This window comes from Epinephelus lanceolatus, chromosome 6, assembly GCF_041903045.1.
Source record: "Epinephelus lanceolatus isolate andai-2023 chromosome 6, ASM4190304v1, whole genome shotgun sequence".
Lineage (NCBI taxonomy): Eukaryota > Metazoa > Chordata > Actinopteri > Perciformes > Serranidae > Epinephelus > Epinephelus lanceolatus.
The window spans coordinates 23,450,090-23,465,378 of record NC_135739.1 but is presented as its reverse complement, the minus strand read 5'-3'; the positions used below and the strand labels follow the sequence as shown (position 1 = coordinate 23,465,378).

The 15,289-nt window shown below is 38.2% G+C and overlaps 1 protein-coding gene across 1 annotated transcript; it reads left to right on the top strand.

Annotated features, from left to right (window-relative positions):
- Window positions 1–4,471: 4,471 nt before the first annotated feature.
- Window positions 4,472–14,083, top strand: LOC117254004 (5-hydroxytryptamine receptor 3A-like). Its single transcript, XM_033621958.2, has 9 exons — window positions 4,472–4,568; window positions 4,693–4,737; window positions 5,340–5,446; window positions 5,552–5,721; window positions 6,101–6,261; window positions 7,006–7,216; window positions 7,402–7,611; window positions 8,160–8,296; window positions 13,887–14,083. The coding sequence occupies exons 1-9, from the start codon at window positions 4,542–4,544 to the stop codon at window positions 13,917–13,919; spliced, it is 1,101 nt and encodes a 366-aa protein (XP_033477849.2). The 5' UTR covers window positions 4,472–4,541; the 3' UTR covers window positions 13,920–14,083.
- The last annotated feature ends 1,206 nt before the right edge of the window (window positions 14,084–15,289 follow it).

Here is a 15,289-nt window from a genome sequence, read left to right as displayed (position 1 = left end):
CACTGCTTTACGGTAAGAAAAAAATAATTTACACTATCTAACAAATTAGCAACACATTTTTTAAAAAAGCTGTTTTTCCCATGGTAATGCTTTAGAAACTTTCAAAATGATTTGTCAAAACTAAACACAGAAAACTAAACACCAAGTAAACTCAAATATGATGAAATGTTTGTATCTTTTATCACTTTATCTCCATATATGTGTTTTATAACAGTTTTGTGGCACATTGATGAATACTGTCAGAAGATGTTTATGAACTGTTTGTGGAAAAAGCATCAGAAAACTATCTTTTGAGCATTTAAGTAAAATCTTAAACAAAATTTGAACCAAAATGATTAAAAACCTGTGGAATGTGTTTTATTTTAACCGAATAAAGAGCTTTCCACTAACCAGTAAGTTACTGTAGCAAGTAAAGCTGAGAGAAGTAGGACATATGTCAAGAACAAGGGTCAACAGCCATGCAAACAGCTTGTGATGCTGTATGTGGGTACAGAGGTGTTTTGAGCTAAATACTGACATTAGCATGCTAACATGCTCACGATGACAATGCTAGCATGCTGACGTACACCGTGTTTACCATCTTAGTTTACTATGTTAGCATGCTAATACTCACCAACCAGCACTAAACACAAAGTGCTGCTGATGGGGATGTTCCCGGTTTACAGTTAGGTACTAAAGAGTTGGATACTTTAAAATTTTATCCTGAGGATCACACTAAATGAAAAGTTCAAGGATCACCAGATCTATTACAATTCATCCTGATGGGAAGAAGAATGTGTACACCAGATAACATGGTAATCCATCACTCATGGCCAAAAATGAGAAAAGAAACAAAGAGGTAGTGTGTGGGGTGTCGTTTGTAAAGTGGCTCATGCTGAAAATAACATCAACATTTTGCCACATTTAGCTTCAAACAATGTTTAAAAAAGTGTTGTGAATTTTTTAACGTCACCTTTTACCACATTTACAGCAATATTTGTTAACTTAGAAATATATTAAATAGTTAAATCTAAATATTAAATGTGGCACCTAAATGTTAAATATTAAATCTGAGTATTAAATCTAATTCTAAATCTAAATGTTAAATCTAAATGCTAAATCTGAATCTAAATGTTAAATCTAAATGCTAAATCTAAATCTAAATGTTAAATCTAAATATTAAATCTAAATCTAAATGTTAAATCTAAATGCTAAATCTGAATCTAAATGTTAAATCTAAATGCTAAATCTAAATCTAAATGTTAAATCTAAATATTTAATCTAAATCTAAATGTTAAATCTAAATGCTAAATCTGAATCTAAATGTTAAATCTAAATGCTAAATCTAAATCTAAATGTTAAATCTAAATATTAAATCTAAATCTAAATGTTAAATATAAATGCTAAATATAAATCTAAATGTTAAATGTTAAATCTAAATGTTCTGGGTGAAACTAAATATTTAGCTAATATGCAAATTCACACTGCCGGTCACCGGAAGTACCAAAATAAAAGCTCGAGATGGTCAGACTGTGTTTATAGAGTCAAATAACGAATTAAAACCAACTTATCGGGGGAAATGAACGCTTGAACATACTGTACATTAGCGTGATAATAACTACCTAAAATAACAAAAAACATGTTTGGAGAAATTTTATTTGACGTGTATTTTGAGTTGTTAGTGTCCCTTTGGAGGGAATCACCTTGTTGTTTACAAATACTTCCGGGTAGAAAACCAGCAGAGTTTAGCTACATATATGAATATCTCACATTTTTCATGTCACTATATCACCGTTTAGACTAATCTGATGTTTGTAAAGTCTATAAACACAATGATTGAATGGTTATCGTAGATTAGCGGGGCTAACCGTTAGCTGTTAGCCCCGTTACCGGTGTCTGTAATGACTCATTAACTCTAAACGCTCTGTGAAAAAAATATTTTTTTCCAGCGGATGTCTTAGTTACAACATGATTGAGCTAACTGGAGTAGTTTCATGTTGTATCCGACAATGGGAGGCTTTTAACAGATGATGTCCTGATGTTAGCTTTGCTTCTGCTGTTAGCTGACCCTGTCAGCTGCGGCCACTCATGCTTTCTAGACATCATGGTTTCCCAAAACTGACTAAATACCACACATAGCAACACAAAACTGCTCTGCTAGCTCAATCATGTTGTAACTAAGACATCCGCTGGAAAAAAAAAAAATTTCACAGACCATTTAGAGTTAATGAGTCATTACAGACCCAGCTAACGGTTAGCCCCGCTAATCTACGATAACGTTAACGTTATTATTTACAAAACGTGCACACAGAAATAGCAATGTTTGTTCATTCATTGTGTTTATAAACTTTACCAACATCAGATTAGTTTAAACGGTGATATAGTGACGTGAAAAATGTGAGATATTCATATATATATGTAGCTAAACAGGTTTTCTACCTGTTAGTATTTGTTAACTACAAGGCGATTCCCTCCGAAGGGACACTAACAACTCAAAGTACACATCAAATAAAATTGCTCCAAACATGTTTTTTGTTATTTTAGGTAGTTATTACCACGCAAATGTATGTTCAAGTGTTCATTTCCCCCGATAAATTGGTTTAAATTTGTTATTTGATACTATAAACACAGTCTGACCATCTCGAGCTTTTATTTTGGTACTTTCGGTGACCAGCAGTGTGAATTTGCATATTAGCTAAATATTTAGTTTCACCCAGAATATTTAGATTTAACATTTAACATTTAGATTTATATTTAGCATTTAGATTTAACATTTAGATTTAGATTTAATATTTAGATTTAGTTTTAATTTTAATATTTAGATGTTTACAAACAGCACCCCATAGTAGTGTGTGGATTAAATTTATTGTTTATAGAGTATAACATAAAACCCTTAGATTTTATTGGCATTTTGCTTAATGAATTTATACTTCATTTGAATTGAATTATATAATACAAATTGTAAAGGTTTAGAAACAATACAACGTCAAACCCCAAAGCATGACACAAAGACAGTCAGTGTAATATATAAGTTCTTATTTACTGGAGTTCAACAACAGGCAAGGGTCAAAACCAGGTGACCTGCCCAGACAGGTAAAATTGTGCTGGCCTAACACCAAATGACTTTTCAAGCGATTTCACTGCAGATAAATTTCCAATGAAATAAAATGAAAATTTCCAGAATAAAATCATGAGTTTCTCTCTTGCTCCCCTGATCTTGATCATTTGGTGAGAGGTAGTCACAAAACTCAGTTTAAATTGTCTTAAGTCAGTCTTTTTCTCATCTTGCCATCCAATAAAATCAAACATTTTAAATATCATCATAAGTTTTTAGTCTTTACTCATGCAGACAGTGAGGTTCAGTGATGAGCACATTGTCAACAACAATTACCTGAGCTCTCCCTAGCAGCAAACAAGAAGACGTAAACCCAGTAGACAGTAAACAACAAAGAGACTCCAGCGTGGAGCACACGTGTCAACAAGTCTCAGTTCTCTTGCAGCGTGGGAAAGGAGGAGAAATTGGTGCGGCACCCAGCAGCATTTATTTTAGTGATAAATTCTAAATATTGATTGTTTGCTTGTTATTCCCATGGTCTCCTACCACTTAATGGAGCAGCTGACCAACAAAGCTTGGTGGTGAGTTGAGGCAACAAAATCCAAAATGTTAATTTTAAATGCAAATACACTTGATTGTTTTTCTTTTTCTAGAGTTATGTGTTTTTGTTGATACAGAACGAATTGTTCATGTATCACATTTCTCAAAAGAAGTTTGGTGTAATATTTTCTACCAAGAGCAGGATGGGAAATAATCTCAAAAGGAATCTCGCTGTAGCCTTGCAAATAATGATTCTACGAGATCCCCAGTCTTCACAAAATCTTACAGTGTGTGACTAAAAACGTCTTTAGAGACGAGAGGGTGTCAGACTTCAATCTTTATAAAGTTTGGTATTCAGTAACAGACAGGGGACAGGCAGAAAAGAAGGCCGAGGAGCTAGGGTGGATTAAACAAGACAATCTGATAGGGACTGAGTGGAGATGGGCCTGGATATATTGTATACTACAAGGCTGATTAGGATAATGTGAAGCAGGTGAGTTTGTGGGTGGGGAAGGTCAGATGATGGAAATGGTGTTGGGTGGGAGGGAGTGGCTGGATCTGCAATCACAAGCAGAGAGAGTGCATGGTAAACAGAGCAATTGACAGGATGTATGTTTGGATATATGTGTGGATGTGAGTGTTGAACATGGATCATTGTATTTTAATGTAGCTGATATGAAGCATTTTGTTGAACAGTTCATGAAGTCTTAGCAAAACTCTGTATAGCATACAAAGAAAGATTTGCTTTTGAGCAAATACAAATGAAGGAAAAATACTTTTATTTGGGATAACTATGTATTAATGTAGATATCTTCTTTCTCTTTTAAACACAGGTTTTGTTGCACCATTGAACTGCACCAGCCCAACACCTAAGGCCTTGTTTGATGCACTTGAGACTGAATTATTTCCAAGAAAACTATTTCGACCTGTAGGAAACTTTACAGATGTCCTGAACGTATCCATCGAAATGACTATAGTGGGAATTTTAGGAGTGGTGAGTCTATGAGCTGCATAAAAATCTATTCATGACAGCACATACAGATGCATAATTTTTTTAACTACACATGCTGTGAGTAAATTTTAATTATCATTATCAACTGTATGTGTCTCATCCCTAGAATGAAAAAGAGCAGACCTTAACAGTATTCATATGGCAATACCTGGTAAGTGTTCAGAGCACTGACAAAACTTTTCTTTACAAAAGCACACACTGAACACAGATGTAGTCACATTTTTGAAGATTGTAAGAAGTCTGGCTGCAACCTCTCCTCTGTGCTGTGGTGGTGGGGAATGTGATGGTGAGACAGTGGCAATGAAATATTTGAGATTTAAGGTGACGACACATCTTTCGTAATCAAGAGTTGCGTATACAAAAAAGTTATGGCTCACTGGCACAAACACAAATTACACTGCTGCATTTGAATGTTTATGAAGTGGATCTGTAAGAAACGTGTGATACGAGGTGAATTTAAGTGTGTGAGACATCATTATAAGTATAATGATTCCTTTCACATCGAATTTCCACAATCTGCTTCAATTCATCACCTCGCCATCTGTGACGCCAGTTTCCCCCTGTCTCCAAATTGTGCGTGCGTATGGGTCAGAGTTTCCCTAAATTTTCTGTACATTTCCTTGTCAAGTCAAAACACTGAATGAAGCAGGTTCATATTAAAACATCAGTGTTTCTCCAATACTGCTCATCGTCAAGGGGCAAAAACACAAATGGCACACACAGTTAAAATGGTTGTTGTTCTGGTTAATGTAGGAGTGGGATATAGCGGGACTGAGCTGGGATGAGAAGGAATGTGGAACTACAAGAGTCTCTGTCCCTCGAGAACAGCTTTGGGTCCCAGACATCGTCATCAATGAGTTGTAAGTTAAAATTAGGTCTCGTAGCCTGTCAAACAAATAAACAAAAAACTATCTTTTAAAAGTATAAATGTGCAATTAAGAGTTTTTTATTCTGTTCATTTCCAGCATGGACGAGGACAAATCTCCCAAAACGCCTTATGTCTACTTATACAACACAGGTCATGTTTATGATGATAGGCCGGTCAGAGTGATCGCCACCTGCAAATTAGTCATCTACACTTTCCCCTTTGATATCCAAAACTGCACTCTGACCTTTGAATCATACCTGCACTTTGGTAAGCCTGCGCAAAGTCCAACAAATAACACCAAAATAACACCTGATCTCAAAGCTGCAACTTCACCTCACATTCAGTTTTACTATAATTATGGCAGATTTGTACTTGAAGTACACTAAAAGTTGTCACTTGCAAATTTAAGAGGTTTATTGCTATTTTTTGCAGAAATTATGCATTTTCAAACATTAAAACTACAAACACATAAGTGATATGAAATTAAGTAAAATTAAATACATTAATTTAAAAATCTTTGGGGCCCAAAATTCCATGACCTCAACTTTCATGTTGACAACTTCACCGTACTCAGGTGCATCACAAGTAACATTTCACACAGACTGGTCATCTAATATAAACAATCTTTCCTATAATTTTCCTCCAGCTGAAGACATAAAGGTGAATCAAAAACATTCAGCTGCAGAGATCCTGGAGGAGTCCAGGAAAGTGCTACAGACCAGAGGAGAGTGGGAGCTTGTTGATATCAAACAAGCTCAAACAACCCTTGAAATAACAGAGGGAAGCTACTCTGAGCTCAAATTCTTTGTAAGTTATTTTAGCTATTATATTTTATTCTATGTTCACATGAGGCATACCAATAATTATCTGTTTAAGGTTTGTTAAATCAGATGTGACATCTTGCAGAAACTGTGTGTGATTTTATTTATTTGATTAATCTTTGAAATTATTCTGATAAAATTGTTGTTTGTATTAAAATGACACAATCCCAGCAAAAATTTGTACCTGGGTTGTTTTCAACCCCTGTCATCTCAGCATGGCAGGTCACAGCTGTGGGTAGTATACCAGGGTCTTTTTTATTCTACTACTACCAGTCTAAAAAAACGATTACATTTTTGATAAAATAATGCATCAAGGTGCTTAATCTGGATCAAAATATGTCATTGCTAAAATAAACAATAAAATATAATGGTATCAGTTATGACAAACGTCATGTTTGATGAGAAGCATCATGGATGCTGGACACACTAACAGTGAAGGAATTTAACAAAATCTGGCAAAAAGATTGGTATTTCTTTTAAAAAAAGAATTGACTGTGGTGGCTGTTGTTTATGTGGATAATTTGACATAGTGTACACATGTGAACAGAGAACAAATTTGGAGGACTGATGACTGATCCTTGGGGAACACCAAAGGTCCGAGTGGTCTTCAGAAAAGCATCAGAAACAACAAAATAAGTTTTGGGGGGTGGAGGAGTTTACTACTCCTGGTAAGAGTCTATTGTAAGTTCTGAGTAAAACTTTAAGACTTTGTATTTGTTTTTATCCCAAGATCATTTTGAGACGTAGGCCAATCCTTTATGTGGTGAATCTCCTGATCCCCAGCTGCTTCCTCATCACAGTGGACCTCTTCAGCTTCCTGCTGCCTCCCGAAAGTGTGGACCGGTCCGCCTTTAAGATGACCCTCATCCTGGGCTACACCGTTTTCCTGCTCATCATGAATGACCTGCTGCCTGTCACTGGAAATACAACACCTCTAATAAGTGAGTGACACCTGTGATTTATTGTTGTATAAGATTAACCACTGTGGCCAATTCTTCTTCTTCTTGACCAGATGCCATTGTTGACCAATTAATATAAATGTGAATATGCTCTAATAATAATTAATGATAATTAAAGTTGAAATAAAAAATGATTCTTCTTAATTGTTTTGTTTGTTTTGCTGCAGATGTTTTATTCTCAGTCAGTCTGGCTCTGATGGTGGCCAGCCTGTTGGAGACAGTGTTTATCACCAACATCCAGTTCAGCTCCAGCCAGTACAGAAAGGTGCCTCACTGGCTCAGTGTCCTTGTGCTACGATATCTAGCTGTCATTGTTTTTCTCCCTCCAAAAAAGAAGAGCAACCGCGTCACAGTCTCCCTTCACCCACCTGCTACAGGTACAGTGACATCATTATGATTATTTTTGTATTACTTCTGTCACTATTACTGCTGCTTCATCTTATTTTGATCATTTTTATGCAACTCATATAAGAAAAGTCAGTTGAGTGTGAAGGTTCATTCTTCATTCTTGATCTTGGAAATAATAGTTGGACATAAATGATTTCAACTTAAGCTTGACTAATACGTTTTTTGTGGAGCTTCTGGCTGCATCCCATACTCTTAAATGGAGTTTGTTCATTTGTCATGGAGATGCACTTAAAGGTTCTGGAAAAATATCTAGTGAAAGCCAACCCCATGTTAATTCTCCCTCATATTTTTGCTTTTTTATTTTTTTTTTTTTACTTTTATCTTTATTTATTTATTTATTTTTGGCCAAATGAGGCAACATGATGGTCACTGAGCCTATGGCCCACTGATGTGGGTATTGCAATAGGCCTTGTTATATATTTGCAGTATGATGAACTGGGTGTCAAGGGTGACATCTGTGAGATAAATGATGTAATAAGTTATTGCTAATCTCGTTTTCTTTTATATATATGTCCAGCAATCAGTCCCAGCATCATCTCTTCAGGAGATCTTCAGAGCGTCTCTGGTGATACACCTCGTGAGAAAACCCCTCCGGATCCAGCCCTGGATGAACTGAGGAAGCTGAGCAGAGATCTCATGGCCATCCGCCTCCAGGTAGACAACCAGGCCCAGGGGAGCAATACCTCAGAGGAATGGCAAATGATCGGATTAGTCATTGACCGTCTGCTTTTTGGCCTGTACATTGTCTTCATCGCTATCCTTTTTATCATCATCATAGCCATCTGGATCAGGAGTAACATACACATAGGTTAACTTGATGGAAGAGTTAAGTCACATAGGTATATTGATCATCAGCAAAAGTTTGACCAGTTAGCAGCTTACACTTAGAAAGACAAAATGAAATCAATAATGACATTTATTTCTTGTCTTTTGTTTTTTTATGCAGTAGTTCGAGTAGAAGATTCAGAATCTGAGTTATTTGATGTATGAAAACAAAATAAATGCAGAAAATGTCCAGTATGAATAGAGGGAATGATTACAGCAGGCTTCGCTTATTTTAATGTTTATATGGATACCAACTATTTTTTTACAGCAGATTAAGGGCAGAAAAATGTGAATCTGTCCTTTAACCAATATTTATTATCTTCATCAATCTGAGATCAGTGGTTGAGTCCAAGTTAAAGTTTCTGTACAATTAATTAGAAACTGCTCACAAGATTAAATAGCACTACGAGGGGTGAACTGTCCCCTTAAACAATTAGATCCAGTCAGAACTACTTACCAACAAGCATATCTCAAGACACCCTAAGGTCCTCTAATCTTTATGAACGGACAACCCAAACACATCGTGCCTCCGACCACAGCTATTGAAGGAATATAAACAGCTACAGTCACTGTTATGATCATTAGTCCCATTGTGGGCCAACAAACAACACAAGATTTACTGTACATTGAATCTTTCACAAACTATTTAGGGTATGGAGATTCTAACCCTCCCGCCACCTCTCAGGTAAACCTGCTGAGCATCTCTGATTGACTGAGTGAATGATTGTGTGAATCATCATTCTCCTGTTTTGAGTTTTAGGTAAGAGAGTTGTCATGTTAAGTAGGAAATGTGAGAAGATAAATTTAGTTACATTTTGCTTTGCCTGAAGCCAAATTGTCCCTTTGAATACTTTGTAATAAATAAAAACTTTATTTGTTGTTGCTGGTGGTTCTTGAATCAGGGAAGACAGGAGTGTCCATTTCATGTTGCCTTAGGGCCCGGGCCTAACGGAAGGAAATAGAGTGACTACTTCATCATAAGTCACTGCTATTTCTAACTTTTTCACTTCACTTTGAATGGACACAGCTTCTCAGTCAGATCCAACCCAATGTACTACACAGTGGCAGTCTCTCACCCAAATATGGTCACTTCTGGTTTCAAAAAACCAAGATGGTGAACTCAAGGCTTCAAAACGGGTGTCCACAATCCACTTGGTGACATCACAGTGGCTTCGTCCATGATTTTATGCAGTCTATGTTGAGACCACGATGATCCCCAAAAAAGCCCTTGAAATCCTGGAGGGACTGCTGTGCACATGTTCTACTCCTTGTGATTTATTGATAAACAGAGAGGAAACAGAAAGAATGACTGAAATCTTTTATTTGAAAGTAACATGTTACATCACACCTTCGCACTATATCCTCTCCCCCTATTTCAATGTGCTGTATACTGTATGTTCAGTCAAGCAGCAAATATTTGCATGTTTCAACAAACCATTTTACCAACAAATATTTGCTTTTACCCATGGGAAATCTCCTGTTCATGTCCTTCATAAAGTTTTGCTTTTTGCTTTTTTCCCTGAGTAAGACAAGTCCAGGCCTGTACTGCTCAGACATATGCAGCACAAAGACAAGAGACATAAACAGTGTTGTTTGTGTGTTATTATTTTTTAAATAGATTACATTCAGATAAATGAGTGAATATGGGTGCAGAGCAGATTAACAAAGTACTTGATTAGGCTCATCATATGCTGAGGTGTGTGTTAAAAATGTTTGAAAACTGACATCAGATATTTCCAGACATCCTTGCTTGATTCATTTATGGTCAACACTGCAACACTGTTGTTTTGACAAACAAGACATGCATACAAATTACTCAGATTAAAAAGCTGTAAATTGAGTTGAGCCAATCAGAAACAAGAAACACTATTCCCTAAGACTGTCCAGTTGTACCCTGTAAATCGCAGGGACAAGTTATGAAAATGAGGCACTGTCAGTAACACTGTCACAAACAAGATGAAAGAAGTAAAGATAGCCGGGCTCCTTTTCATCAGTTTTTCACTGCTTTACGGTAAGAAAAAAATAATTTACACTATCTAACAAATTAGCAACACATTTTTAAAAAAGCTGTTTTTCCCATGGTAATGCTTTAGAAACTTTCAAAATGATTTGTCAAAACTAAACACAGAAAACTAAACACCAAGTAAACTCAAATATGATGAAATGTTTGTATCTTTTATCACTTTATCTCCATATATGTGTTTTATAACAGTTTTCTGGCACATTGATGAATACTGTCAGAAGATGTTTATGAACTGTCTATGGAAAAAGCATCAGAAAACTATCTTTTGAGCATTTAAGTAAAATCTTAAACAAAATTTGAACCAAAATGATTAAAAACCTGTGGAATGTGTTTTATTTTAACCGAATAAAGAGCTTTCCACTAACCAGTAAGTTACTGTAGCAAGTAAAGCTGAGAGAAGTAGAACATATGTCAAGAACAAGAGTCAACAGCCATGCAAACAGCTTGTGATGCTGTATGTGGGTACAGAGGTGTTTTGAGCTAAATACTGATGTTAGCAAGCTAACATGCTCACGATGACAATGCTAGCATGCTGACGTATACTGTGTTTACCATCTTAGTTTACTATGTTAGCATGCTAATACTCACCAACCAACCAGCACTAAACACAAAGTGCTGCTGATGGGGATGTTCCTGGTTTACAGTTAGGTACTAAAGAGTTGGATACTTTAAAATTTTAGCCTGAGGATCACACTAAATGAAAAGTTCAAGGATCACTGATGGGAAGAAGAATGTGTACACCAGATAACATGGTAATCCATCACTCATGGCTAAAAATGAGAAAAGAAACAAAGAGGTAGTGTGTGACTTAAAAATCATTTATAGAGTATAACAAGACCCTAGATTTTATTGGCATATTGCTTAATGAATTTATATTTCATTTGACTTGAATTATATGACACAAAGTGTAAAGGTTTAGAAACAATACAACGTCAAACCCCAAAGCACCACACAAAGACAGTCAGTGTAATATAGAAGTTCTTATTTACTGGAGTTCAACAACAGGCAAGAGTCAAAACCAGGTGACCTGCCCAGACAGGCAAAATTATGCTGGCCTAACACCAAATGACTTTTCAAGCAATTTCACTGTCGCAGATAAATTTCCAGTGTCAGAATAAAATCATGAGTTTCTCTCTTGCTCCCCTGATCTTGATCGTTTGGTGAGAGGTGGTCTCAAAACTCAGTTTAAATTGTCTTAAGTCAGTCTTTTTCTCATCTTGCCATCCAACAAAATCAAACATTTTTACTATCATCATTAGTTTTTAGTCTTTACTCATGCAGACAGTGAGGTTCAGTGATGAGCACATTGTCATGAGCAAACAAGAAGAAGTAAACCCGGTAGACAGTAAACAACAAAGAGACTCCAGCGTGGAGCACACGTGTGAACAAGTCTCAGTTTTCTTGGGAAAGGAGGAGAAAATGGTGCGGCACCCAGCAGCATTTATCTTAGTGATAAATCCTAAATATTGACACAGTTTGCTCGTTATTCCCATGGTCTCCTACCACTTAATGTAGCAGCTGACCAACAAAGGTTGGTGGTGAGTTGAGGCGACAAAATCATTCATTCCTCCACAGTGCCAGCTTCTCACCCAAATATGGTCACTTTTGGCTCCAAAAAACCAAGACGGCGAAGTCAAGGCTTCAAAATGGGAGTCCCCAATCCAATGGGTGATCACAGTGGCTTTGTCCATTATTTTCTAGTGTCTATGTTTAGACCACAATGATCCCAAAAAAAAAAAAGCCCTTGACATTCTGGAGGGACTGCTATACACATGTTCTCATTCTCCTTGTGATTTTTAATAAGCAGAGAGAAAACTGAAAGAATGGCTGAAATCTTTTATTTGAAAGTAACATGTTACATCACACCTTCGCACTACATCCTCTCCCCATTTTTAATGCTCTGTAAATTTCCAGTCAAGCAACAAATATTTGCATGTTTCAACAAACCATTTTACCTATGGAAATCTCTGCCTTGGAGGTGTCCAGCTCACAAGCCACAACAGCCTGGCACCTCCTCCTCATGCTGATTACCAGCCTGGTCACACACTGCTGTGGGATGGCATTCCATTCTTCAGCCAACATTTGTCACAAGTCAGCCAATGTGGTTGTGTTGGTCACTCTGGCACGAACAGCATGCCCAAGCTGATTCCACAAGTGTTCAATGGGGTTGAGGTCAGGACTGCTGGCAGGCCATACCATCCTCTCCACTCCCAAATTCTGGTGGTAGTCTCTGATAAACCCCGCTCTGTGGGGGCGAGTGTTGTCATCTTGGAGGATAAAGCTTGGTCCCAGACTGTGAAGATATGCAATTGCCACTGGTTGCAGAATTTTATCTCAATAACTCTCTGCATTGAGATTGCCTCCAATGATGACAAGCCTCGTTTTTCCAGTCAGGGACATTCCGCCCCACACCGTCACACCTCCACCAAAAGATATTACTCTTTCAGTGCTGCAATCAACAAAGCATTCTCCATGTCTTCTCCACACTCTGACCCTATGATCCAACTGCCGTAGGCAGAATCTGGATTCATCGCTGAACATAATGTTCCTCCACATGTTCAGGTTCCAGTGCACGTGTTGCCGACACCAGCACAAATGGGCCTGACAGTGAAGGGCAGTCATGGCAGGCCTCCTGGCAACCCTATGAAACTGGAGATTGGCTGCCTGCAGTCTGTTCCGGATTGTCTGGGCAGAGTGCCATCAGCCAAATCGTCCTGCAAACCTTGACTGCAAATCTGTAGAAGACTGCCTATGGTTCCTAAGTGCTGACAGGATGAGAAAACGGTCTTCTTGGGGTGCCATCTTCTTTGGACGCCCACATGTCTCTGACATCCCCCCTTATATGGAACTTGGCCTTCAGTTTGCAGATGGTAGGGTTCACTCCAAATAATGCCGCAACTTGGTTTTGTGCAACACCAGTTTGAAGTTGCCCTATCGGACAGACCCGATCCAGATCAGTCAAATGTGGCATGCCGATTCTTGGAGCAGACACCAACTGACCACTGTAGCAGGGCCCATGCTCACAGGTGCTGACAATCAAGTGCCAATCAGGCACCTGATTGTCAGCACTTGGGGGTACCAGAGGCTCAAAACAACAGCAAAAAAAAGCTGTTTGCCATTGTGTTTCTTGAGACATGGTGCTGGTCAAGGTGACATGCAGCAGCAGTGGGTGAGAGTGTGCTGTCTGCGTCTGGAAAAAAATGTTTTTTTAACTGGTTTAAACCGTTCTTACGGTTAGAATTGTGGTTCTTAACCTGTCTTGTCTTTCCTGTTTTTTATTGTCATTATTAACCCATTTTTAACTGATCTGCATATGAACTGAGGCAACCTGATGACTCACCCTAAGATGATGGGTCTTTTCCTCTTGCTAACGCTGACTTTTCACTTTGTACGCAGCTTCGCCATGTATGCAGACTCTATCCAGTATAGCCGGGAATTTCTTCTGCTATTGTGCAGCACCAGTGTGGGCACCGTGGGCCCCTCTGCAGTTCTCCCTGTAGAGATCAACTAGCCGCCGGACCCTTCTGCAAGGATCCGGAGCCGGGTGTCCAAACCAACGGTGAGGAAAAAAGGGAGACGCAGCAGCATGCGACAGAGGCTCAGGGACACTGGAGGATCCCCCTTCCTAAAGTCATCCTCGCCAATGTCCAGTCCTTTCGTAAAAAAATTGACAAGCTCCAGCTCCAGGCCAAGTACAACAGTGCCTGTCTTCTTGCCTTCACTGAAACTTGGCTTAAAGGGGCAAAAAGCGAAATTGTTTCACCGCTAGGTTTGCTGTTGTGCACTGCCTGTAGACCAAAACAAAGTGTGTCATGAGCCACACCTCCCTCTACCTCTGCTCTCCACCCCCCATCCCCCTACCCCCCACTCGCCTCCCCTAAACTTAGTTTAGCAGTTAGCGATGTCTTTCACTCACTCTCGGTCTCTGCTGTGTTTAGCTATTTCCCTGCCTACTTCAATGATGATGGTACCTGTAATAAATGTAATATATTTGACCCAAGCCATCCATTAAGGGAATGGCAATTTCGTGCTGCTACCATCAGGACGCAGATATAATCTCCCCCAATGCAGAACAAATCGGTTCAAAAAATCATTTATCCCTGCTGCTTTATTTAAATTAACAGAGCGGTAAGGAGCGAGATAAGGAAAGCTAAAAGAGTTTATAGGGATAAGGTGGAACACAAATACACCAGTGGAGATCTTTGGGCAGCTTGGAAAGGAATAAAGACAATGTCCTTCATCTCTCAAAGAAGTAGTGGAAGTGACAGGAATCCTATTAAAATTGAGGGAATAAACATGACTGACCTTCCGAATGTTTTTAATAGTTTTTATTCTCGCTTTGAAACGCATGACTTTTCTGATAACATTTCCCTTCTCAGAGAGTCTCTTATCTCTGATTCTAACATTATCATTGAGCAGGATCATGTTAGAGATCTTTTAAAACAGGTCAATATAAGGAATGCCCCTGGTCCAGAGGCCTGGTCATATCTTCTATAGAGGGATTTGATCCATTACAATTTGCCTATCAGGCAGGGAAAGGTGTAGAGGACGCAAAGCTTTTCATACTTAATCACCTCTACAAACACTTAGAGAAACCACAAGCCCATGCCAGGCTCCTATTCGCTGATTTTTCTTCAGCATTCAACACAATGCAGCCACATTTCTTAATAGAGAGGCTGGTGTCTAAATTTGAATTGTCTCACCAGCTTGTGTCATGGATTTTAGATTTCTTTACTGGCAGAGAGCAAAGAGTCTCTGTTAATGGCCTTCTCTCTGACTCTGTAACCACTTCCACGGGT

Coding starts and splice junctions, on each gene's coding strand:
- LOC117254004 (XM_033621958.2), top strand. CDS start 4,542: ATGACTATAGTGGGAATTTTAGGAGTG. Junction 7,217..7,401: donor AAATACAACACCTCTAATAA/GTGAGTGACACC, acceptor GTTTTGCTGCAG/ATGTTTTATTCTCAGTCAGT. Junction 8,297..13,886: donor TCATGGCCATCCGCCTCCAG/GTAGACAACCAG, acceptor CTTTGTACGCAG/CTTCGCCATGTATGCAGACT.